Source organism: Fonsecaea nubica (assembly GCF_001646965.1).
Source record: "Fonsecaea nubica strain CBS 269.64 chromosome Unknown Scaff114, whole genome shotgun sequence".
Lineage (NCBI taxonomy): Eukaryota > Fungi > Ascomycota > Eurotiomycetes > Chaetothyriales > Herpotrichiellaceae > Fonsecaea > Fonsecaea nubica.
The window spans coordinates 1-24,719 of NW_019173787.1; the positions used below are offsets into that span (position 1 = coordinate 1).

The 24,719-nt window shown below is 52.7% G+C and overlaps 9 protein-coding genes across 9 annotated transcripts; 6 read left to right on the plus strand and 3 right to left on the minus strand.

Moving 5' to 3' along the window:
• Nucleotides 1–916: 916 nt before the first annotated feature.
• AYO20_10518 (hypothetical protein) lies at nucleotides 917–2,159 on the minus strand (the record flags this gene model as incomplete). Its single annotated transcript, XM_022648775.1, has 4 exons — nucleotides 917–1,385; nucleotides 1,440–1,606; nucleotides 1,676–1,732; nucleotides 1,788–2,159. The coding sequence occupies 4 exons, from the start codon at nucleotides 2,157–2,159 to the stop codon at nucleotides 917–919; spliced, it is 1,065 nt and encodes a 354-aa protein (XP_022495217.1).
• Nucleotides 2,160–2,778: 619 nt separating this feature from the next.
• Nucleotides 2,779–7,307, plus strand: AYO20_10519 (hypothetical protein; the record flags this gene model as incomplete). Its single annotated transcript, XM_022648776.1, has 5 exons — nucleotides 2,779–2,850; nucleotides 3,157–3,426; nucleotides 3,497–3,803; nucleotides 3,872–3,934; nucleotides 4,654–7,307. The coding sequence occupies 5 exons, from the start codon at nucleotides 2,779–2,781 to the stop codon at nucleotides 7,305–7,307; spliced, it is 3,366 nt and encodes a 1,121-aa protein (XP_022495218.1).
• Nucleotides 7,308–8,140: 833 nt separating this feature from the next.
• Nucleotides 8,141–8,947, plus strand: AYO20_10520 (hypothetical protein; the record flags this gene model as incomplete). Its single annotated transcript, XM_022648777.1, has 1 exon — nucleotides 8,141–8,947. The coding sequence occupies one exon, from the start codon at nucleotides 8,141–8,143 to the stop codon at nucleotides 8,945–8,947; it is 807 nt and encodes a 268-aa protein (XP_022495219.1).
• Nucleotides 8,948–9,258: 311 nt separating this feature from the next.
• Nucleotides 9,259–11,431, plus strand: AYO20_10521 (hypothetical protein; the record flags this gene model as incomplete). The annotated part of the gene is made up of 3 exons (XM_022648778.1): nucleotides 9,259–9,306; nucleotides 9,375–9,638; nucleotides 9,695–11,431. 3 exons carry the CDS (start codon nucleotides 9,259–9,261, stop codon nucleotides 11,429–11,431), a joined length of 2,049 nt encoding a protein of 682 aa, XP_022495220.1.
• Nucleotides 11,432–11,900: 469 nt separating this feature from the next.
• On the plus strand, nucleotides 11,901–13,824 carry AYO20_10522 (hypothetical protein; the record flags this gene model as incomplete). Its single annotated transcript, XM_022648779.1, has 3 exons — nucleotides 11,901–11,953; nucleotides 12,017–12,438; nucleotides 12,539–13,824. The coding sequence occupies 3 exons, from the start codon at nucleotides 11,901–11,903 to the stop codon at nucleotides 13,822–13,824; spliced, it is 1,761 nt and encodes a 586-aa protein (XP_022495221.1).
• Nucleotides 13,825–14,151: 327 nt separating this feature from the next.
• AYO20_10523 (hypothetical protein) lies at nucleotides 14,152–16,740 on the minus strand (the record flags this gene model as incomplete). Its single annotated transcript, XM_022648780.1, has 1 exon — nucleotides 14,152–16,740. The coding sequence occupies one exon, from the start codon at nucleotides 16,738–16,740 to the stop codon at nucleotides 14,152–14,154; it is 2,589 nt and encodes an 862-aa protein (XP_022495222.1).
• Nucleotides 16,741–17,518: 778 nt separating this feature from the next.
• Nucleotides 17,519–19,455, plus strand: AYO20_10524 (hypothetical protein; the record flags this gene model as incomplete). Its single annotated transcript, XM_022648781.1, has 5 exons — nucleotides 17,519–17,732; nucleotides 17,915–18,054; nucleotides 18,113–18,132; nucleotides 18,274–18,748; nucleotides 18,802–19,455. The coding sequence occupies 5 exons, from the start codon at nucleotides 17,519–17,521 to the stop codon at nucleotides 19,453–19,455; spliced, it is 1,503 nt and encodes a 500-aa protein (XP_022495223.1).
• Nucleotides 19,456–20,136: 681 nt separating this feature from the next.
• AYO20_10525 (hypothetical protein) lies at nucleotides 20,137–21,089 on the plus strand (the record flags this gene model as incomplete). Its single annotated transcript, XM_022648782.1, has 3 exons — nucleotides 20,137–20,279; nucleotides 20,357–20,612; nucleotides 20,715–21,089. 3 exons carry the CDS (start codon nucleotides 20,137–20,139, stop codon nucleotides 21,087–21,089), a joined length of 774 nt encoding a protein of 257 aa, XP_022495224.1.
• Nucleotides 21,090–22,178: 1,089 nt separating this feature from the next.
• On the minus strand, nucleotides 22,179–24,297 carry AYO20_10526 (hypothetical protein; the record flags this gene model as incomplete). Its single annotated transcript, XM_022648783.1, has 3 exons — nucleotides 22,179–22,216; nucleotides 22,290–22,358; nucleotides 22,452–24,297. The coding sequence occupies 3 exons, from the start codon at nucleotides 24,295–24,297 to the stop codon at nucleotides 22,179–22,181; spliced, it is 1,953 nt and encodes a 650-aa protein (XP_022495225.1).
• Between the last annotated feature and the right edge of the window lie 422 nt (nucleotides 24,298–24,719).

Genomic DNA, 24,719 nt, shown 5'->3' on the forward strand with positions numbered 1-24,719 from the left:
GGGGGGAGGTAGGGGGAGAGACTGAGCAGTTTTTGTTCAGTTAGAAAGAAACTCAAGGGGGCAGGGGGGTGTTTGCCTATCCAACGTGAAGCTTTCAAGCATACCGTGGGCGTGCCTGAACCTCCAGAGCACTCCCTAACCTCCTCCGCTTACGGGTGCACCTAGGTTACTCGGTAGGTACTTGTGCTTATCCAAGGACTTGTAATTCCGAGCCCAAGCACCGAGTCACAGGTACCGAGTACTGCGTAGGTGATCGTTATCGTCATCGTAGGCGAGGCCACGAGGGGTACTAACTCTGGAGTGGTGCCTAGCTTGCTAGGGAGCAATAGGCATTCGATCAAGCCTCGAGCTTGTCTCCGCTACCTAGAAATTAGTTTCCCTGTCACTTCTGTAGTGTCCGTAGTAGGCGGGCACGGCGGGTCGGGTCGCACGGGTTAGACTGAGGTTTAAATTATGGGGTACCTAGGCACTACCTGCGTCTCACCTATCGAGTACCAAGGTACCTAGGTGCGCAGATGTAACGGGATTCACATATAAAGGGGAAGGTTCTGGGGAAGAATTCACTGTCTTCGCCATCGAATGCAACTAATTAGAGATGTAAATCTCCTCTGGATCTGAACTAACTCTTGCTTGCTACCTCTAGCGAGACAGACGATGATGCTTGTCCTCCAAAGTGAACCCGAAACATGTCCTGAAAAACAAACAAATGGCAGACGCCCTACCCAACTCCAGACCAGATCCAAAAAGTAATACAAACATAGGGGACATGCTGAGCGGTACGAAATCGTTCTGTGTCCGTTTCTATTACATCCAGATAGCCAACACCATGTTGTCTGCTAACGTGGCCATTGCAACCATTCCCATTTTTTGCGGGCTTTTGTTTTTGGGTATCATTTTAGAAGGGAAAGAAAGGTCTTCATCCCTTCCGGTTCTTTCTCTTCTGTTTTTCATCCGCAGTTGTCCCTTTCTGCCGTGTGGGCAATGTCGACGTTATCTCTGACCCCCCGCGTCGCGAGGTAGATTCATCTGCTGAGTCTGTCATGGCCCGAGGCACCCCACTGCGAATGTTCGAAGATTGACTATACTGACTAGTCCTCTCGGGACGTCCGTCGCTCGCCTCTGTGGTCAGCGGTTGGGCCTCCCTTGGCCTTCGGCTCGTGGGTATGTAATTCGGTACATGGACGTCCTTCCCAGGTTGGGCCGTTGACTGACGGGAGATGGCATATGATCGAGTCTCAGAGCTTGGAGCGCTGGATTGAGGCGTAATACTGGGAGCGTACAGGTTCACTTGAGGGCTCCCAGGAAAGCCGGACCCGACGCCAGACAAGTCGGAGGTCTGGGTAACTTGGGCGTACGATGACCCCGTTGCGCTCTGTGACGAATAGCTTCAACACTGTTAGACGGGTGCGTATATACGAATGGCAGGCTGGCAAACTTACGATGGCGTTCCGTACCTTATAGTCGTCAGCGGGGCAGTGTAACCGGAGGTCGGCCTGGTCCCAGACGAACCAGCTGCTGAGATGGCTGGCCGTGGATCTGGAGGTCGCCTCACTCGATCTGGAGTGTCCTGACTCTGACTTTGCTGCTGGAGGCGCCCAATGATGGTCTTGTGATGATGTTAGTCTGAAACGCAAAAGCCATGTGTAGGACTGTCCATTTGCTTTCAGCAACTTACCGGCCAGCTATAATTCCTTCGTCTGTCGGCTCGAATCAACCAGCCTCGCTGGCCACTCTAGGGTGAATGAGCAGGCTTCACAGGGAACATAAAGTGATCGGTGTGTACCCACTAGCTCGTGCTCCCATATTTGAGCTCTTTCACCAAATATGTCATCCTTCAGACTTCTTAGAACCTCGTATCTTATTCCATCTCCTGGTAGGAAGTAATCGCCCTGATTGTTCTTCTTGGGGTCTGCATGAGTTCCCTCGATGCGCTCCAGATATTCTTGACGTGTTTCAGGAGACTTTTTGTCGCGAACATCGCTGCCAGTATAGAAAACTCGCTGCTCCCTGTCGTAGTAGCCCTCTTCGCAGTCGCAAGACGCCTGATTCAGGTCCGTCCCAGGCTCGTGTCGGAGCCCACACCCGCTAGGGCAGTTGACAGGAGACCCCGCTTCGTGCGAGTGACGCCGGTGACGGCCACCCGATGGCGATTCAGCCATTGTTTGTATGTCCTGTGTAGATCGGTCGGATGAGATTGACAATAGGAAATATAAATTGGAGTAATCGTGTTGGGTTTTCAGAGAAGGCAAATACAAGACTCAAAGGCGCACAAGTAGCAAAGAGCAGTACTCGACAGACCTCGGCGGCGAATAGAGGAAGGCGCAGTTTGAGGCTCTCGATCCCCAGGTCAGGCGGGTCGGCATTGGTGATTGGAGCAATGCTCTCGCCCTGGTAGGCATTGTCGGGCAGCAGCGAGGGTGATGTGAACCAACCAGGTGAGCTTCCAGAGACAATCTGCCTTGTGATCAATACACCCTCTGACTTGATTGCAGAGGCATTCGGGCATACGGGATGAGATCAAAGGAGGGCTTGTTGTAGCCTTCGTGCCTGCGCCCTGAGCCCTGAGCCACGCCCCGAACCCACGCTCGCGCCCACGTCTTCGCGCGCACCCACGACAATACTGGCTGCCCTACGAGAGTGAGAACGGGCTGAATGCTATGCAAAGAGCCTCACTGTACCAGCATAAAGCGCACAGTTTGCCTCCATTCAGGAATCCATGGCGTCCATGATCTTACAACACTTCGACTGTATCACAGACTCACTGTGGATATGTGGACGATGCTCAACGCCCCAGAAAAGCCACCAAACACCGCCGATGTTGTCGAAGAATGTTGGCTCAAAGCGGTTGATGTGAGTTTCACTTGTATCACCTTATCCCTCATCATCTTCCACCCTGTCCTGGCCGGTGGTGGGGATCATTCGAGGCCCCCCTTCCGGGCCCCTCCTCTGTCCTCTACAATTATGCTGCGATACAGTATATGCCTCGGCCAAGTGAAAACCAGACTAGGCACAGCCAACAGGCATTACTGGCGCTTCTGCCTCAGGGGTGAAAGGATCATCCGCCTCACCGGACGGGTGCCTTGGACAGAGGAAGGGCAGATGATCATTGAGGAGTCATTGTGTTACTCACTAACCAGCCTTACCCTGACCATATAGCACTTCAACAGCCGCCTCACTAAAGATCGACAAAAGAAGCTCAAGGTTGAGGAGCTCGGCAAGAAATTCGACTGCTGCACTCTTGGACAGCTGGCAAGGTCGATCGAAGCCAACCGACGACCCGTGAATGATTTAGACCGGGGTTGGAAAAGTACCTTGCGCACCATCATCCGCAAATTGAACGATTGTGCACCCGCCGGTGATGTCGTTGTAGCGACTCAACCGGTCGTGGCAGCTCTAGTGTGGGGAGCCATTCGCCTCTGCTTGCAGGTGAGAAATTCCAATCCTTCAGTGGTCGACAAGTCCTCTAAAAGTCGAACTGCGTTAACGCGCAAAACAGTTGGGAGCCTCCTACGTCCAATTTCTCGACGACATTGGACATGCGCTGGTGGTGATTGCGGGAAGTACTGGTATCTACGAACAAGTCGCACGCACCTTTAAGGAAAATCGGGATATCCTGGATCAAATTGCCGAATACTTTGCCCATATTCTCGGCTATCTCGTCCGTCTCGAGATTCAAATCAGTCGAAGAGGAATAGCTGGCGTGCTCAGAGGGAGTATCTCGCTGAAGCTGAATCGTTGCTTCTCGGACCTCAAGGCTCTGGAGCTTCGACTTGACCAGCGCATTACACATACCATACACCAAGGTAAGGAGGATCCATGAGCCATTTTCCGTCTCGAATATCTGACTTGCGTTGCTGATGGTTATAAACAGGACACATTGTACATGAGACTAGGGTTACCGACGAAATCATTGCTCAGAAAAAATTCCGCGAAGGTGAGTATACATCCTGGATGGAGTCTTCGGAGCAAGCACTAGACGCATACAAACTTTGTCTCTGAGCTGTCCCAGCCTCACTGGTGGGGGGAAGGCCGGAAGGCCGTGTGGCTGGGGCAGGGCAAGAGTTCATGATTCGGCAACTCCGTACAGCGACCATTGCTGGCGTAATGTTGACGCTCACTAAGACCTCAACTGCATTACAGACCTTCGAGCTGCATATCAAGTGTATTTTCAAGAAGTTAGGCACCAGACCGCCATTTTGCAGAATATCAAAGCTGAAACTTATCAAACCCAGCAATGTGCGTTCAATCTCGCCCTTCCTTGCAGGTTGGACTTCTCGCAAAAGTACCGCTGACCGTTCTATAGCTCTCCATCAGCTGAAACTGTATCACAGCCGTCAGGTGCGAGGTAATGCATGATAACAGGTAGTCGAGCTAGCACAGGACTGCCTACTGACCCAACGCGTTCTGTATAGATGCTAAAGTACTCGAAATGATACGTGACCTGGTCAAATGGCTAGATACGGCAGCAGGAGTTTCCGAGCCTCCAACCACTGAGCCCACGCCAGGGACGTGCGAATGGATCTTGTCGGATCCAACATGGATCAAGTGGAAGACTGCAACGGCTGACAGGTGGCCGCTCTGGATAAAGGGGGATCCTGGTTCAAGTCTCCCTTGTAAACTCGCCGATTGACACCGTGCTAACTCTGCTTCAAGGCTCGGGGAAGACGGTCCTGGTCCACACGCTCGCCAGCGCACTCGAAAATCAGACAATACTTTTGTTTTCATTTGGGACTGAGATTCGCCGCAGCCGTGACCAGATCCGCCAATTGTTTCTCTCAATGCTCCTGCGAATTTGCACATCTGGACTGATCGATCCGTACCATGATATTGCTCCAGGGCTGATACAGTTGAAGAGACTTCGCACTGCATTTGGGCATGCCAGCCAGTGTGGTACGCAGCAACTGGCCCAAACTACGAGAGACATCGTGTCAATTCTTCCCCCGGTGATACTTATCATCGATGCGGTGGACCAATGCGGTGAGACCGACGACCGCAACCTTTTGATGAAAACATTAACGGCCATCTCTGAAAATGCCGACCACGCAGTTGTCCTGACGTCGAGGGGCGAGCCAACTATACCAAACTCACACATGATCGAATTGACGCCTGACAAGACAAAATTAGATATCGAACGGTATGCCATACAAGAGATCTCGCGATTCCGAGGACTGCAATCAATCCAGCACGAAATCCTACGTCGAATCGATAGAGACAGCGCAGGAAGCTTTCTCTGGGTGCATCTGCTCCTGGACCATGTCCGTCAAGGACCCAGTCTTCAGACTCGAACACAGAAACTGAAAGCCTTCCCAACTGAACCGCAGCGAGTATATGAAGCGGTCATTAGGGAGAGTGCTTGCAAATTCGAAGAGCAAGATCAAGAACGGCAGAAGTGCATTCTCCGGGTGCTTGCCACAACGCGGTCCCCTCTAACGCTGCAGTCCCTGTTTCTCATGGTTGATGGTGATGACAGCAATGCCGAATTTAAGGGCTCATCGCGTAACGATGAGGATTTGGGCGTAGATCTCGATGCTCTGTGCCATCCCCTCGTGCGAGTTCGAGCCGCTCACGTCTACCTCACACATCCCACTCTTAGAGAGTACATTTACAGTAACGCCAGGTCGGAGGATCCTGACCTGTTTCTCGCCAGAAAATGCCTGGAGAAATTGACCAACGAAAGGTACCGCTCTTGGAAGACTGCTTTACGGCTATTACGGAAACATCTGTTGCCACCTCACATGGTATCGGATAGTGACGACAGTCAACCACTGAAAGAGTCGGTTCTCTACGAGTATGCAGTTCTTCACTGGCATGAGCACGTGTCGGCGCTTCGGAAGCCCCCAGTTGACGTTCTCGGTCTTCTTTCCCAATTCTTGGAGGGGATTGAGAGTGTCGTTTGGTCAGAAAATCTGTTTGAGGCGAAGCAACAGAGTGGCATTGCGCCACAATTGGAAGTACAGACGATGCTCAAAACATGGTATGACAGTCTGGACAAGGACACGCAGGAGAAGATACCCATCAAGGACTATTTTGTCAAGCCACATGAAGAGCTACAGAAAGAATTGAAGGAAAAGGCTCAAGACAAGGTGGCCCCGTATCTCCCATTCATGCGACTCGGTCAATTTTTCAACCTTGGAGGGCGATCCCAACGAGACTGGCACAAAGGTTTTATGTACAAGGAAGCGGTGGCAGCAGGCTTTGAAAGTAGTCTGGGTGCCCGACATCCACTAACGCTCCAAACAAAAACGAGTATGCTACAAGAGTTCTTTTGGCAACGCCGATTCGAGGAAGCCGAGCACGAGCTGTCAAAGGTTGCAGCTATACAAAGAGAAATTTACGATCAGGACAGCCTGGATGTTTACGTTACTGTGCAACTGCTAGGCTATGCACAATTTTCTTGTGCTCGATTCAAGGAGGCGATGGCGAGCCTCGAAGAGACCGAAAAGGCCTTTCAACGCTTGGAGGGTGAGAATTCGCCCAAGGGTCTAGTGACAAGACTTTATCAAGGGTATGTGCAGGAAAGACAGAGGGAACTAATCACAGCTCGTAGGAATTATGAGATCATCCTCCGCGAGTGGACTCCCATCGGGGGGGATGCTCATCCATTGTCCATCATGGCACGAACAGCGCTCGGCATGGTCTGCCGCAAATTGAAAGAGCACTCGACGGCGGAAGAATCCTTGTTGAATGCTTGGAGGCAGAGACGAAAAATTTTCGGCGATGATTTGAATCTGACTGTCGACACTGCCCTGTCGCTGGCGCTGGAATATCGAGACAATACAAAGTTGGATCTTGCCAAACAAGTCCTGGAGGCGATCAAATCTTCTGAGGTATTTACCACCGACTTTGAGCGCGGTTGTCAGTGGCAGTACGTCTTGTCTCTGATAGATTTCGACCGTGGATATTACAACCGACCAAGGATGGTTCTGCGGGACCTCATCGACCAGAGCATCGGAGACAGTAGGGAGGATAACAACAGGTCGCTGCTCTGGATACGCCTGACACTGGCCAATGTGCTCCGGCACCATGAAAACCCCGACGAAGCCGCCGCATTGTTCAGTGAGATTGTGGAACCAACCGACGAGGTGGAAAGACGATTCTGGTTTGCACCAGAACCCCCTGAGAGATTACGGATTGCGGAACAAGCGTTGCAGCTCGTGCAGGAGTGCCGAGAGGATGAAGCCAAAGCACTTCTCCATGCCAACAGACTCCAATGGGTCCGCGAGCGCGACTTTGATATTTTGCAAGGAGGCCCGGTCACTGACGTTGCCGTGACCAACCCGGTTGTGACGATCGTTACCGACCCCTAGATGCCCCGGGAGATAACCACATTCATTACATTTGAGGGGAGAGAAAAGGACACAAAAACAAGAAAGAATTATCCGTGGACGCTTGAGATTGAACTGGGACTTGGAAAGTGCCATCCATACCTGAATAATCAGGTTATTATTGTTTCTACATATGTTGCTTTGGGTGCATCTCTTTGTGGCTGGTGGTTGTTTTTGTTACGAGGTACTGAGACGGATTGTATCACTTTGTCTCATCATCAATCAATCAGTCATGGTCTTTGCAAAAGGTAGAACTTAATTAATACAAGTATGATATGGTCGAGGTAGAATATTTGTTCTTTCTCAGTTGTCGTAATGTGTTGAGTAACTAACTAACTCAATAGAGCCTTGGCTCCTGTCTAAGTATTATCTTTAGGTGCTTTTGAGGATCCTTTTCGGCCTTTTTAGGGTTCAAGGGCCCCGACTAAGACCCTAGCTTTATTATTATTACATATTTTTGGTAGCCTTCACTCCCTTCCTAAGGCAATTAGCAATATCTACGTGCCCCTTTTCTAGGTCACCAGTCAGACACGCTATTATCTTGCCTACAGACCTCCCCTACATTGATGTATATCACTTAATTAGACTCGCCGTCAAAACATACCAAGCAAATTGGCAGAGGCTACTCCTTCCAGTCCAAGAACGACTACCGAAGTGTCGAGGGTCCAGTCGAGATATTGTTGCCCTTACTGTTCTGTACATCAAATCCTGAAGCACAGCCGTCCGCGCCCGCGTCAACTGGGTCCAGAGAGACCAATCTTCGCGGAGTGGTCCACAGAGTCATCTTTACTCGAGTCCGACTATTACCGAGTACAATGGACATTGATATCTCCGACATTCTCGCAGATGTGTCGCGCTCTCAACCCTCCACAACACCCACACACCCATATTCGGTCAGTGACACGGACGCTTTCATCGACCACCAGCTCCTCACACGCGCATGGACATCGGAGCGCTGCGCACCGGACTTACTTCCCTATCCCACAGAACTAATGGCCCGTGTAATGGCGCGTGTCCAAGCACAAATATCACGCATTGAAGACCTAGCGAGCGGAATGGGAGGGGACACTTACTCGAATTCTATGGAGGGGATCGTGGGTGGGAAACCAGCCGGCGGCACGCAGAATGCGAATCTAGTCCTTGCGATATTACAGACCGACTTATCACGGACGCAGTTCCTGGTCCGGAGTTTGCTCAGGCAACGGCTCGCCAAGATGACCTCGCATGCCACTTATTACCTCTCGCAACATCTCAACTCTGACAACAAGACGTCCGTCATCATGTCAGCGCCGGAAGTCGCTTTTCTGAGGCATCATCAAGCTCTCCTAGGCGACCTCTATGATTCGAGTTTTCTGAACTCGCTGCCGACGGGGTTACGGAGACTGGATGATTCCAGCGGAGTAGTGCCTATGATTGAAGGGCCCGACGGCTCCAAGGCTGTGGTCGTCAGATGCTTAAATGAGGGGACGTGGAATAACGAGCGGGATGTCGACGAGGCGAGGGATCAGGGCGAGCAAGAAGGTGCTAGTGTAGTGCTGAGGATGAGGAGAGGAGAGGTCTGGGTTGTTCGGTGGAAGGACGTCAAGAAAGGCGTGGAAAGGGGAGAGGTGGAGTTGTTATGACCAGCAATTTTGCACGGTTATTTCCACAGCACTGGGGTCAATCGCCCATCCATAAGTAATGACAGACGATGTCCGGCTCTGGCGATGCCTATACAAATTTGTACCAAGAAGATATGTACAGTACAAAAGACTGAGAGTCATGCACGTGATAAGGCTGGTTGCCAAGATCCCCAGCCTCGTTCCAAAAGTTGAGCCCCAGATTTAATCGCGTCGCAGTTACAGGCGCGCCCTGTCCTGCAACAACCACCCAACAACCATTGAGACCCATGATACCGACAATCTCGCCCTGAGAGCCGCGCACTTGTTCCAAGATGAACCCATTGATGAAAGACCCCGCGGCCGGCATCCCGCCACAGCTGGTGAGTTGCAAAATCCTCCACTCGATTCCTTTCCAACAACCCTAAACTGACCTTTGCCCGCACCTCAGCTACCACATCTGCATCTCGTCTCCAAATATCGTTACCCAATTACGAGCAATCCTGCAGTCGATACCATTGTCGCATACCTCCTGGAGGCACCCAAGATTGTGCGCGACCTGCAGCCTATGCAATGGCAGTTCATCGACACTCCGCCAGATGGCACCTTGATCCTCGAATGGCAGCCCCTCGAATACCTGGGCACAAACTATGCGAGTGACGGCTTCATTTGGGCAGACGTGGAGCATGTGTACAAATCCGAAGTCCGTGGATATGTAGGTAACCAACAATATCAAACTCATCGCAGCGCGCTAACTATGCTTCTTGTCAGACTCTGGAAATGTTTCTGCAAAGAGCGGGTTTTCGAGCCACGGGCGAAGTCATGGCCACACACAGCAGAAGACGCTATCGCCTCCTTCCTGGAAACCCAGCTCATGGTCTCCCGAACCCTGACCCTAGCTTGTGGTTGACTCACTACTCCAAAGCCTCTCCGCGCGACCACGTACCCGCCGCCAACATCCCCATTTTGCCTCATGTTCATGCGATCCTGCAACAGCGTCGCATGATTCAGAGCCAAGGGCAACTACCTAGAAAGGACTTTATGCTGCACGATAGATCAAATTGGCCCACGATGCACCTGCCTCCGGGGGTACCCAGAGGACCTGCCCAAGGACAAATTCCTCCTGGGGTTGGTCATAGAAGAGGTGCCAGCATCACCCAAGACACGACAGTGGAGGAGGAAGAAGACGTTTCTCGTGGTGACTTGCTTGATTTTATGGCTCCCAGAGACATCAGCCGGGTTCGCTATGAGCAACACCATGAATGGATGGAGGAGCTAATTGAGTCGCCATATCCCACCCTCTCCATCATTCCCAGCGACTTGGGTTTTGGGCGTAAGGGCCAGCTGGAAGAACTGACCAAAGATTTCTTCGACGCTCCTGTCTCGGCGGCGAGAGAACCCAGCAATGGGCCGCCGCCACGAGTTGGGAAATTGCCTGCTGGCCAAGCTGATGACTTCATCAAACGGGCTTCTGAAAAGCTAGCCAAAATGCAAGAAGAGCTAGAAGAAATGAGGAAACGGCACGCTCGCAGACTGGAAAAACTACGACGCTCCACGACCTTGACAGCTGCCGAGAAGAAGTTGCGCACGGCGCCGGATGTGGCAGGGAGACCAAGTATCTCCAAAGATGGTCCCAATGGCGATGCCGACATCGTCCCGCGAGACGCCATTGACGACATCATGGAAACAGTAGAGTCAGATATGGGCCAGAAGCTGACAAAGACCAATACCGTGACGCTGATTTCAAGAGGGGGCTTGGAGGAGCGAAACAAAGTCACTGCAGCCCCTCCCCAGCCTCCAGCTCCGGTCGTTTCTTCGCCAGAGAAGACTATCCAAACTCTTCCCAATGCAGGAAGTTCCAGCGCTCAACAACCGCCACAGCCGCAGCCACAGCCTCAGCTGAGCGCAAATATGGTAGACGAGCCAAAGCAAGAGCAGCAACAAACCTTTGCGGTCACCAACGAGCAGCAAACCCCGGTGAATGCGGAAGCACTTCCTGCACCATCTGAAGCCCAAACGGCACAGTCTACGGAGGTCAAACAGCAACCTGAAGAAGCCAACCAGCAAGCCGAAGAACTTCCGCGAATGGACGATCTTGTCACAGATGTGAACATGGATGGTATGGACGACCAAGTTGAAAATGTCAACCAAGACGGAGACGAATGGGTTATGATTGGGGAAGATGGAGGTCAGAACGACTTGGAAATTCCCGAGATGGCAGATGAAGATCAACAGCCCGAAAATCATGCTGTAGCCGAGGCCTCTGGGGACCAGTCCAATGGCCAGAGCACTGATCAGCCACAGCCAATTCAGGCTGAGCCTCCTCCGGACGGAGCACTGAACACTCCTGATTTCGGAATGGGAGGGGATTTTGATAATGTGGAAGTGGACACGGCTGGGGATGCGCTTGCAAGTTATGAGAACGATGACGACCTAAACTTGGATGGTATGGAGGGCTCTGCCTTTGGAGACGCTTTCCACCCTGAGGAAGATGAAGAGATCTCGTAGGATGAGTATATCCCTCTTTTTCCGGGAGGGAGTGGGTGAGGTTCGGGCTTGATTGTTATACTAAAACTTTAATGTATACCAGCATTTTGATAGAAAGGGGCAATGCGACACAGATGGCTTCGATATGTGTACACAATATGCCTTGATGTGACCAAAAGTGGTTTATCTAGTTTATCAACTGCGGCAGCCGTACAGATTGTGAGAAAGTCCCACGTGCGCCGTGACATGGAAAAAATACACGAGAGGATCGACCGCCGCCTCAACTGAATTTTCTTCTGTTACAAGATGTTGTTCTGTAGCCCTAGTAGAATATCCATCCATCGTCAAATGGGCTTTTCCGCCATTCTAAGATTCAGATAAGGCGACTTGCTTGTCGTCTGGCTGCCGCGTCTTTGGTGTGGTGCCTTTTCCTCCCGAATTTACCGAATCGCTGGAATCCATATCCGGAACCAGCATTTCGCTTCCCGCAATGTTACGCACGCCCTCGCCAAGCAGCCTCTATGGCTTGGTGGACATGGGAAGGTAATATAGCATCCTCCAGCCGATATTCTACGCCATTTCCTGCGGCTACACAGATACTGACAGTGCCCGGGATGGGGGCGTCGACAGCAATGGCATCCGCTTCTCCATCACCGACCTCTCACCTTCAACCGCCCGCTCCCTTCCCACTGTCTACCAAGATCGCGAAGGGATCTCGTTATTCGACGCCCAATACTCGACCGGTGTCAAGGGCCCTATCCCCCAAGACACCATCGACGAGGTCCTTTCGTCACTGACTAAATTCAAGTCAGCATGCGCCGACTTTGGGGTGCCCGGGACCAACATCAGAGTCCTGGCCACCGAAGCCACGAGAAATGCGGAAAACTCGGCCGACTTTCGGCGGCAGATCAAGGAGGCCACGGGCTGGGAGGTCGACATGTTGCCCAAGGAGGCTGAAGGGAGGATAGGCGCCATGGGGGTGGCCAGCAGCTTTGCTTCGGTCGAGGGCCTGGTCATGGATCTGGGTGGTACTTCGAGAGCCCATCCCTCCCCTTTCCACTTCTGCTTAGGAAGATTCTTAAATGTCATTGATTGACTGGTTGACTAACTGACTGCCGACAAATCCAGGAGGAAGCACTCAGATAACGTGGATGATCGCCAAAGACGGCCACGTCCAGACCAGTCCCAGGGGCAGCATCTCGTTCCCCTACGGCGCTGCAGCCATGACCAGAAGGCTGAGAGAACTCTCCGCGTCCTCTTCCGATCACGACGGTCACCACAAATCCAAATCCGCGGTACAATCGCCACTGGAAGCACTGGAAGAGGACATGAAAGCCCAGTTCCGCCAGGCTTATCAAGACCTGGAGATCCCTGATTCTCTACAGCACAAGGCCATGCACGGCGGTCTCACGCTGTATCTCTCCGGCGGCGGCTTTCGGGGTTGGGGATACCTGCTCATGTCGCAGCACAAGGTGTCGCCGTATCCCATACCCATCATCAACGGATTCTGCGTCTCGAAGCGCGAGTTCCAACAGACGAGGGAAATCACAGCCGTGGCGGCCGAGGAGTCCGTCTTCAGGATCTCCAAGCGGCGCGCCGAGCAGGTCCCAGCCGTGGCGTTCCTGGTCAATGTCCTCGTCAGCGCACTGCCCATGATCCAGCAAGTGCGGTTCTGCCAGGGCGGAGTGCGCGAAGGGTTTCTCTTCGACACTCTCGAGGCGCCGATCAAAGCACTCGATCCCTTACCCGCGGCCACCGCACAGTACGGCACCTCCTCCGCCGCCGACCTCGCAGCCCTCCTGTGGGACGGCCTACCTGGCGAGAACCACCTCGACCGCTCCCTCCCGCCGTCATTCACCCCATCCCTGATCCGCGCCGTGGCGGACATGATGTACCTACACCTGCCTCTCCCCAAGGAGACGCGCGCCCTGTCAGCGCTGCACGCACCCATCACGGGCGTGCTGACCTCGGCGCACGGCATCTCGCACACAGACCGAGCCATCCTAGCCCTGGCGCTCTGCGCGCGGTGGAACGTCGACCTCCCGCCTCCGCACGAGGCCTTGCAGGCTCGTCTGCGCGCCATCCTCACCCACCAGGAGGGCTTCTGGGCGAACTACCTGGGCGCGCTGGCCGGCCTGCTCGGCACCGTCTACCCGGCCGGCCACATCATCGACGTCCAGCAGCCGCGCGTGAAGCTCGCCGCGCGCTGGGCTGATGGATTGGGCAAAAAGGGCCTGAGTCAGGGCGTCGTGCTCCGCGTCCAGTGCCGTCGTGAGGACCCCCTGACCGTGCCCCTCGCGCTGAACCCGCTGGTCAACGAGCTGGAGAAGGTCGGCAAGAAGAAACACCGCGTCGGCGGCGAGCATGGCTTTGGCGTCCCCGTCGACGTCAAGATTGAGCGGGACTTGGTGTAGTTGGTGCGCGAGGCATATTACCTTCAAGAAGAGAGGCCGAGAGGGAGAGAGGGGGAGAGAGAGTGAGACGGGCAGAGAGGGAGAAATGCAAGCGGACTTATTCTTCAATAATAGGTACTTAGAGCGAGCCGAGTAGCGTGGTAACGTGGTTGCTACTACGTATGTACATATGTACGTTATGTATGTCCGTTCGTGTATTCTGTGAACTCCTCCTCTATGATTCACATACCTACCAAATACTTATCTGTCTCAGCACGTTCGATCCTACCAACATGACAAAACGTGAAGAGCTAGCTAGCTACCGGCCAGAACATTCACAAGTTCTCTCTAGACGATCCTGAGTTTTTCTGCGCCGGCCATTGCGTCCCAAAACTCGCTTGGCTGGTCACAGCCCCTCTGGTCCTTGAGGACCTCCCCTTCCATCCACCCTTGCACAAAACACGTTCCTAGAAGCCTGTACGCGCCTGCGATCTCCGGGTGCTCGCCCAACAAGACCGGGACGGAACATGTCGCCAGGATGGCCAGGTGGAGCGGCCCGTTGTGGCCGTCGTAAGCACCCTCACCCTTGCCTTTGCCGACATAGGCTGGTAGGAGACCCATGTATCCCTTTTCGGAGATGAACAGATTCCTCCCACGCATGATGGTGCGGACAACGTCCCACGCTTCTAGGCGCGAGTAGTTGGCTCCCCACCAGGGGACGTGGCGAGACCGATTTGGGTCCTGGTCGCGATTTAACCTTGGCTTGAAGGGTATGCAAGCATATGGTGCTGTCCAGAAATCTTCATCCCGAGGCATCTTGGAACCGTCTTCTGTCTTTGGCCACGAAGCAACGCAATCGCCGTGCACCATTGCTATCGCGGCTTGCGCAACATCGTCGTAGGAGGTGATATTGTTCTTCGCGAAGAAGTCTTTGCAAAACCCAACCAGGCCGGGAATCGCTGCTTCCACGGGGACACCATCAATCGGGCTGGCCACAACACCATCTACCTTGTCCAGAATGATGCCCATGCAGTGCAGCGTGTTGCCGTCGAACTCAAAGTATTTGTTTTCCCCAGGCTCTTGATAGAGACCGCCATCGGTGCAGTATACTCTGCCATCAATGTCATCCTGCATGGACATGCGAAGTGGCCGGAATCTCTCACGACGGACGAGAGAGCTCGAGAGCGATGAGGTGCTCCAATCCGGACACCACGAAGGTGCCTTCGAATAGAATCCGTGCTGATCGACCGGCTTGGTGAATTCGGAGGCGGCAATCATATCTAGACTGCCACTGTGTGCACACCATGCTTTGGTAAAGTCCATATAGGTATCCTCGTAAGCGCGTGAATAATCTGCCTTGAAGTCCAATCCAGTCCTGTCGCGCGCGACATTCCACAGGGCGAACAACTTGTCGTGTGGGATGGCAGCTTCAAAATCTCGGGCAAGGATTGCAGATTCAAGGTATCCGGGCGCTGTGTCTCTGATGCCGTGTGTAATAAATCCACCGCGGTTCCTGCCAATGTGGAGGTGGCGAAAATAAAGGAGCTTGCGAATGTAGAGCAGCTGAGCTCGGTCGACGTCTCGTAAGTCGGGGGTCGCATCTTTCATTTTCTGAGGAAGATCTGGATCCCGCGATATCATGTCGCTCAGATGGGCTGCCGCCGTCTCGAGTGCTTCGAATTCGGTGCCACTGCGCATCCCACAGGAAATCACCGGGTTTGAGGCCAAGGCCACCTCTTGCACGACCCATGCTCTCCGAAAATAAGGCCGGGTCAGGAAGAGGTACAGTGCCGCGCAAAGTCGAGGAATTTCGCCAGGATCGATCCGCTCTGGCTTGCCGATTATGAACTCATAGTCTTCGTCCATGCGAATCATAGGTTCCTGGAGGTGCTTGACAAAGTCCTGGGCGATATCGCTGTACTGATCCTCTTCGCCTACGTCACAGACAACAACTGCAGCATGATCATAGACGGCAGCGATGCGAGGGATCTGATGGTTTTTTTCACTCATGTCAGATTGATTGATGCATATAGCATCTGCCCAGACAGCGCATGCACGTGGCGACGAGGACGGCCGCAGCCGACGGAGGGCACGTTCCAGGTTCTGTCGAATCTGCATCAATTGGCCCATCACAGTGATCTCGACGGTATCGTCCACGTTCCCCCACGTGTACGACAAAGCGTGGTAGACCACGTCAGAGGCAAGCGGACAGTGCGCCAGATGGAGCACCAACGGCGCCTGCTTGTCCTCATTCGGGTCGATCACGATTATGCGGGTCTCGTCAGCCACGGTATCCAGTGGCACGTATTGGTAGGGTTGAGTCGGCTGGTCGTTGGAGACTCTGCTCCCAAGCTTGATGGGATAGACCTTTGGCAAAGGCCATTGATCTGGTAGATCATGCCACTTCTTGGTCCAATCTCTATATCGAGAATCAATCACCCTTTCAAACACTCCTTGGTCCATCAAATCTCGCAGAAAATGTTGCATGTCTACCACCAATTTCGCTTTCTCGTAAATCTTATCCTGGAATTCGCGGGTCCAATAGCGAGCCATCTCATCCGCATTTTGCTGGTCGACACATATGTATCGGATCCAAAGCCTCATAGGTTTGTCGCCAGAGCTATTGAAGTATCGAAGAAACCTGTGTAACGCAACCGAGACGAGGAGGCATTTGCCATTGACGAGAATCAATTCCTCCAGCAAACGGTATCCTCGAGCATTCCGGACGGCGATGAATGGGTCGGCGTGACCTAACAATTGAGTCTCCATGGTACAGCTGACCAGACCGTCTTGTCCACCCTGTTCATCACCCATTGGTTGTCGCTGCAACACAAGAAAACGAACCTCTTCATTCTCCACATCGAGATTGCCATAACAGAAGGGTTCACCCTGAACTATTTCACGAAATCCTTGATCGTTGACCACCACTTCGGCCATTGCACTTGCAGGCCTTTGCGGTGTTGCACAGAGAATGCATCGGATTGATGGGACGCCTCAGATGCATTGTGTATTTTGTAACTCGTAAATTCAGGGACGCTGGACTGGGGACTGGAGCCTGAGCACAGAGAGTACCAGGACACATTGGGAGAAGTGCGAAAGTATGCCTGTTGATGAGACACTTGATTTGGGGGCCATTTTCCAGGCATGAACAGATTATTTTGTAATTAACTACTTTGGAGCCTTGGTGCCTGACGAGGCTGGCGCAAGCAAATGCCAAGAGCCAAGCCTGCGTCGGTGCTGGTCTCCATCACCCTCAAGCATCTTTCACATCATTCGATTCATCAAGCTTCTCTAGCACCACCAACAAGCATTTGCTATCACGCAGGTCCATAATCAGCTACGGCTTTACTTCCCGCTTCAATGATGCCGCCACAGCTCGAAGCTATTGAAGCCTACGAGATGGGCATGATCGGCACGGCTCGCACTCCCGTGGGGTGATCTGAGTGGTCATCCCGGACTTCTTGCAGCCCAGATCCCGTCGTCTTCCACAAATGTACCTCGCATGAATGCTCTAGCTCCAGGAAGAAACACAAACTCAACAAATTCCCCTCTTCTAGCCTCTAGAGTTCATTGCTTGATACAAAATCTCCTTGGTCCCCGACAACATGCGACCCCGACGTGCTAACTTCCTGCGCTCGGTGGCTACGACTGGTCTTCCGTTCTTCCTCTGTCCATCTTTCCTTCCTTTGTCCACACCAAGTACTGTACCGGCGTTATGGGCATATTTAGAGCCCAACGTGTGGCCCCTACGGGCCTTGTCTCTCATGAAAGCGTATCAAGAGATCCCCCAAGCTCGACTGATGCCGAGAAAGATATTTCCACAGATGCCAAAGAGTCAACCGTTGCTAGTGTGCGTATAGACCCTGTACTGGAGAGGAGGGTTGTGCGCAAGATTGACCTGCACGTCACTCCCCTTGTTACCTTCTTATGTGAGTCGCCCATCTGAACGCTCTGTCTCCAGTCAAAGGATGCTGTGAATGATGTAAAAGACAAGTCCTTGAGTGGGGAGCTCCTATCTTCGTTCTGTCTACCAAGATGAATTCTTGATAGAGCTCTCGTTCCGAAGCGTGACTGTATTCCTTGACATAACCCACTGGTTGACAGTTTGCAGTTCTACTTTCGTTCCTTGACCGATCCAATATCGGCAATGCGCGTCTTGCTGGAATGGAGGACGACCTCGATCTGACCAGCAATCGATATGAGTGGTTGTTGACAATATTCTACATCTCATATATTGTGTTCCAATTCCAGGTGCGCTCTTATGGCCGGATGGGTTTGAGCTGGCCGTCATGCTGACTGTCAACTACAGGGTTTCATGTGGAAGATAATGTAAGTGAATATGCTGGGAGTCTGCAGAGCGTGTTTCGCCGACAGATACCAGAAAGCCACATATTTGGGCTTGCTTTATCACTCTTGCCTGGTAAGAGCATCTCTGATACCACCTACGGGACTTTTAATCAATGTCGTAAGGGGAATCATTGCAACCTGTCAAGCCGCCACTCAGTCATGGGGCGGGGAAATGGCCTTGCGATTTCTGCTCGGCGCCGCCGAAGCAGGCTTCGGGCCTAGCATTCCTTACCTGCTCAGTTTCTTCTACCTCAGACACGAGCATGGCTTTCGTAGCGGGATCTTCTTCGCGGCAGCTCCTCTCGCCAATACGTTCGCTGGAGCTCTCGCGTACGGAATCACGAGTGGTCACCCAGGCATTGCCAAATGGAGGCTACTTTTCCTTGTGGAAGGCATCCCCACCATCCTGGCTGCTCCTTTGGCCTGGTTCTTCCTCCCTGATAGCCCGACTACTGCTCGGTTCTTGACTGCAGAAGAAAAGGAGGTTGCTCAGGCGAGAGTCATCAGGCAGCATGGTCACCAGGAGGCAGGCAAACACCGTGTCAGGCTCACGGAAGTCGGGCAAACCCTGCTTGACGCCAAAGCATGGTTTACAGCGGTAGTGCTACTCAACGCGATAGAGCGACCGGAATTTGCTGACGGAGAATCCAGTTGATGTACTTCTCGTGCAATGTCTCTTACTCGTCCTTACCGGTCTTTTTGCCCACGATCCTCAATCAGATGGGATTCTCCTCCATCAACGCACAAGGGCTGTCGGCTCCCCCATATTTTGTCTCGGCCATTGTCACGATTTCGACATGTTGGATTGCGGACCGAAGTCAACAACGCGGACTCATGATTGCCTTTCTAAGTTGTGTGGGCGGGATCGGTTATATCCTCCTGGCAACGTGCACAGCGGTAGCCCCGAGGTACTTCGGAACGTTTCTCTGTGCGTCCGGGGTGTTTCCCGCCATTGCCAACATTCTACCGTGGGTTGTCAATAACCAGGGAAGCGACAGTCGTCGCGGAATGGGAATAATCCTCCTCAACCTCGTTGGGCAATGTGGGCCACTTCTCGGCACTAGGATATTCCCCAAGTCCCAAGAGCCGCGATATGTTAAAGGGCAGAGCATCTGTGCGGGATTCATGTTCTTCAATGCATTGTTGGCCCTGTCACTGAGGACACTTTTGGTGTGGGAGAACAAGAGATTGGACAGGAAGTATGGATCGCACGACGGTTCGGAGATGCAAAGGGCGACGAGTGGCGAGGCTGGTACGAATGTGGGAGAAGAGAACTATGGCAGGACATTCAGGTACATTCTTTAGTGGTATCTACTTGTATATACCGTATGTGTCTCACTGCCTCTACTGAGCACATGCGTTCCGAAAATTATCTGTGTCTCTGTTTACCGACTAGCGCAAATGCTGTAGCTTGCGTGAACGGTGGTTCGCCTGACGTCAACGAGCATCAACCCTGAGGTTATCTCCGATTAACTCCAGCGGGGCGCGTCGGATTGAGGACCGTAGGCATTCCGAAGCCGTTTTTGCTGGTGTTGTACCTGGCTCGCTGGTTACTATATCCACCCAGCTGCCACCTTCCCTGTATAGGTGACGACGTGCTTTTCCTCTATTAATTCTTCGCTCACTGTCCGCCCACATGTCCCGCTTATCAACGGTCGGTTCCTGAAGAAGAGCGATTTCGGCACCTGGGGCTGCCGGATCGGGCACCCGCCCTCGAATCGACTGCCCCTCTTTTCCCGCTGCCATTTCCCGCTGATTCTAGTGGTGATTCTATACGATGGTGACATTGGCATTGGCGATTAACATATTCATCTTTGAATCTGCAGGACCATTCCTTCCGAACTCCCAGGCTTGACCAACTGGTATAAAGTCCCTGCCGCGCCCTTCTTTTAGTCTTCTCACGGCACTGGTTCCTTCTCCGTCCGGATACTCATAGCCATTCTCAAACATCTTACATCTAATCTCATCTGCTTGTCCCACCTCGAGATGGCTTCCAACCCCCCCGGAGCCTGCTGCTACAAAGGCGTCAAGCACGAAGGCACTCCTACCGGCGAGTTCTCTCGATTAGGTGATTTTGAGATCTACACAAAGTATCCTGAGAACAAGAGCACCGAACTTGGCATCCTTATGTATGTTGCCCTGTCTGCTAGCTATCTGGTTGGATTTCTTTTGCTCTAGGACTGAAAAATCTGACTCCTCTCTGTAGCATCACTGATGTGATCGGTCACCGCTTCAATAATGCCCAATTGATCGCAGACCAACTGGCCGCCAATGGCTATTTCGTCATGATGCCCGATCTATTCGACGGAGATCCGATTCCCCTCAACCGTCCTGGCGATTTCGATATTATGAAATGGATGAAGGGTGGATATCACCCCAAGAACACTGCTCATTTGCCGCCCAACGTCGACCCTATCATCGACGCATGCCTTATCGAAATGAGGACGAAGTACGGATGCAAGGTAAGGCTGCTCTGCGTTCAAGAGAAGATAGATGGAGATAACCCTGAAACAATGGAGCCCCCTATTTGCACGAGCATGTGCTGACACCTTCCTACTTTGCAGAAAATTGGCGGTGTAGGCTATTGCTTCGGTGCGAAATATGTTATTCGACACCTCCGCCCTGACGCTGGGAAAATCGACGTTGGCTATACCGCCCACCCGTCCTTCGTCGAAGCTGATGAGCTTCGCGACATCAAAGGTCCTCTTGCCATTGCCGCCGCGGAGACCGATCAGATTTTTCCGACCGAGAAACGTCACGAGAGTGAGGTTATCCTCAAGGAAACGGGTCTGCCATACCAGATCAACCTGTACAGCGGCGTGGTCCATGGCTTTGCCGTAAGAGGGGACTTGAACAAGAGAGCCGATGTTTACGCCAAGGAGAATGCTTTTGTGTTTGCGATCCAGTGGTTTGAGGAGCATTTGAAGGATGGAAAGTAAGTCGCCATTCACCTCGCTCGTGGCATGAAGAGGGACTGCGGCCGCTGGGGTGGTAGTTGGTGCGGCGAATAGACGGTGTACGGATTTGAGGCAGACACCTGTGGGTGGTGAGTGTGAAGTTTACATTGCCTGTATACTTGCACCTGCACCGTACCTTGATGACGGGGAACTTCTCGATGATATCCACGCGGAGGCTAATGCTGACGGTTATTTTGTTGTTCCCATTGAAAGAAGCGACGCGGCACGATTGTGAATCTATTCGGGTCTCTGATGCCGGCTTCGGTTGTGCGTGGCTACTGGTCCATAGACGGAGACGAATCGGCGAGCTTCTTCGTTCTTCTACCTCGTACGTGGGACTTGACTTTGAACGAGTCTCTTACCACACTCTGATCAGGTAGATGGACAAGAAGTATATGTATCGACGAAGGAAGCGTCTGAGTCTCCTACGGGACCATGTATACCGGCGGCTAGGGTACGGCATGGATCAATCTATAACCAAAATACAACAAACTAGTACGTCTCTTGCAAAAAGACCAAAAGACCAGAATCTGATCTGTGAACTTCGTAACTTGCGTACTTGCAGAATGCATCGTCGGAGACCCCCTTGTGAACTGTGGCTCGATCACTAGTTCAGTTAAAAGGCTGGAACTTCGAACTTTGCAGGATGAAAGGGAAAACAAGGCCAGTCACATTTTCTTTCGTTCTTTTTGGAGATGGTCCTGCTCTACCTAGCCTAGGTATCAGAGCATCAGAGTTATTCAGCAAAGCAGAGAAAGCGAGTGTCTTCCCCTTCTCTCTGTCCATGGCCACCCGCTCTCCCCAGCCACGCTACAATAGAGGGGCAGGTGGCTGTCCATTTATCCTGTCTGAGGGTGTTGTTTCACGACTCGCTCTGCTGTGTTCACCTGCCCTGTGACGATTCCCTGATCCAGTGTTCTCGATTCTGGTCCTAGTCCTAGCCCTGGCCTAGGTAGCGGAAGAGAAGAATACATTGAAGAAGCAAGGAAGATATAGCTGCGCCATCGCTCGAGGATCAATTGCATCGCTTTGCCCTACGCATGGAGAAAGGTGAGGTGGAGGTTGATCGATCTAGACGCCCAGCTTCTCAGCCGTCCGCATGAGGGCACCTACATTTGATATCCAGGTTAGACACTAAATATACCAGACGCGAGGAAAAAATGCGTTGCCAGCAGAACTCACCGACAAAAGTGGTAACCAATCTTGCGCGTCCTTGGATGATATCATCGGGGAGGAGGTAAATCGTAGAACCTGTTGCACAGTCTTTTGTCAGTAATGCTTGCTGGAACACTTCGACCGGGAGCATGCTAGAAATCTCAACCAAAGGACACAGAGGACACATACCCATTTTTCTGGCAATGCTTATACTCAACTTGGCGTTGGCGTAGGCATCATCAGGCGTCTTGCCAGGCGTAACAAGATCGTAGTCGACATAGTTCGCTTTCATGCCGTTCAAAACGTCCAACAGGAAGATACCGCTCGTGATCGCGGGATCCTTGAATGACCTGACGGAAGAGGTCCTGCCACCCTTGCGGGACATCTCATTGGCCCATTTTATCATGTCCGAATCACTCAAGTCCCGCTTGCCCATGCGTTGCGCGAGTCCGGAAAGGGTCGACACGATATCTCGGCGCATAAGTTGCCAGACCAGCCCCAAAGTCAAAGTGCGCTGGCCATCAGTGATATCTGCACCTTGAATACCCACGAGAGAGAAGCGATTCTGTTTGCCCAATTCAACGGCGTAGTTGGTATTCTCCACCATTTTGAACCGCGACATTTCGCCGCCGTGCGCAGGAGGCTTGTTCACATGACGGAAGTTGACACTGCCGGGAATGACTTTGTCGTATGCCTGAAGGAGAATCGTTCCATCGCGCAGATCATCAAAGAAGGAGTGGACCGGTGGTTGGACGTCGAGACTGTTCAGCCAGAGGGTGAATACACGGGCTTCCCGCTCGCCCTCTGCATCAAAATCTTCAATCTCGGGCTTTTCACCTTCCTCGAGCGGGTCTAGGCCTGGGTGGGTGTTGAAGAGGTTGGCGACGAAGGCCAGGTTGAGCTTTGGATTCCCCGCGACTAGGGCAGTTGGCGTCAGGAACTTTCGGCAGTCAATCCTTTCGGCATTCTGGAGGACTTCTTCGGCGCGTTGGAGGAGATCTCGCGTCTGCAAGGGAGCTCGAGAGCAGACGTCTGGTTTCAACTGGTTGAGCAGAACGGTGTAGTTCTCACCGTCCTTGACATCGCCGGAAAAGTTTGCTACTCTTCGTGGCCAGTTGGCATTCTTGAGATGGTAATTGAACCACCGAAGCAAGATCTGTTCGGGCGGTAGGCGAAGGAATTGGTCCAGAGTTTCATCTTCTTCCAAAAGTCGATACAGCTCGGGATGCAGCTTGATGTCAATCTTTCCCAGAAGACCCCGTCGGATGACCTGCCAAATGAGACCCAAGATCAAATGCTCTCGAACCTCGATGATGTCCCCTGCACCAACATTGACTACGGAACAGCCGATACCTTTGGCGGACTCGATGACAATGTTGTTGTTCTCCGTCATGTGGAATGCATTGAGAGTCTTGATCTTCTTTCCGGGCTTGTTCAGCACACGTTCATCAATGGTATCCGGGACACTGTCATTGATAAGTTTTGACAGGACCAAACCATCCTTGCAATGGTCAAACATCTCGAAAGTATCGGTGGGGAAGGGCAAGAGATGGCCGATGTCGGGATCGCCGGCAAGGACAGCATTGATGTGGGTGGTAAAAGCGGTTCGCTCTTCCTCGTTGATGGTGTGCGTAACGTTGGCAGAAGAGCCTTGAACGTGAATCTTTCCGCCTCCGCCGATGCTGGGCTTTGAAGCATGCCCCGAGGAGGAAGGAAGACCGTTGCCAGCCGCAGGTCTTTGAGCGCCAACGGACAAGCGTCGTTGCGCAGGAGATGAATCGCGCACCTTTGCGATCAGGTCGACATAATCCTCCAGTTCCACCCGCCGTGAGCTGTCAAGGTCCACCTCTTTCAGCGCCTGTCTCACTACATCATAGGATTGTCTTTCGGACTGCTGGGTAGCCTTGATGACGGTGGCCTCGTCAAGATAGCCCTTGTCGTCGACATCGAGTTTGCGAAAGGCATCTTGCAACTGGAAGATTTCGTTCTGAGGGAACTGGGGATATTTGCGCTGAAGTTTGAGGATAGCCGCCATGGTGGAAGGAGGGGGAGGGGCAGTCGCCCGCACAAGGAAAATAGACGAGGGCTCTATACAGCCCAGGGGAAGGGTCAGATACGAAGAGAGGGCGAATATGGTCAAGGAAGAATGAGATTGAGGAGGAAGATATAGAAAGGGTCTTTATTGTGGTGCCTGGTCAGGCGTCGCAAGCTGTAGCACTTCACTCAGCAAGTGGCATGGGCAATAGACAGTAAGCCCGGATCGATTGGGCATCTGTCTTCTTAGGGGGGGGGGCACCAGTTCACCAAATTCCCTGCCATGACGCAGCGGTGGCGCAGTTTTCCTTAGTCATGCCCAGCTGAGGCTCACCAGGCGTGCTTAGGCCCCTAGGCACTAGGCTTAGGCTCTAGCTAAAGACACTCCGGAGGGAAAATGTTGCAAGGCTAGCGCGGAGCTTG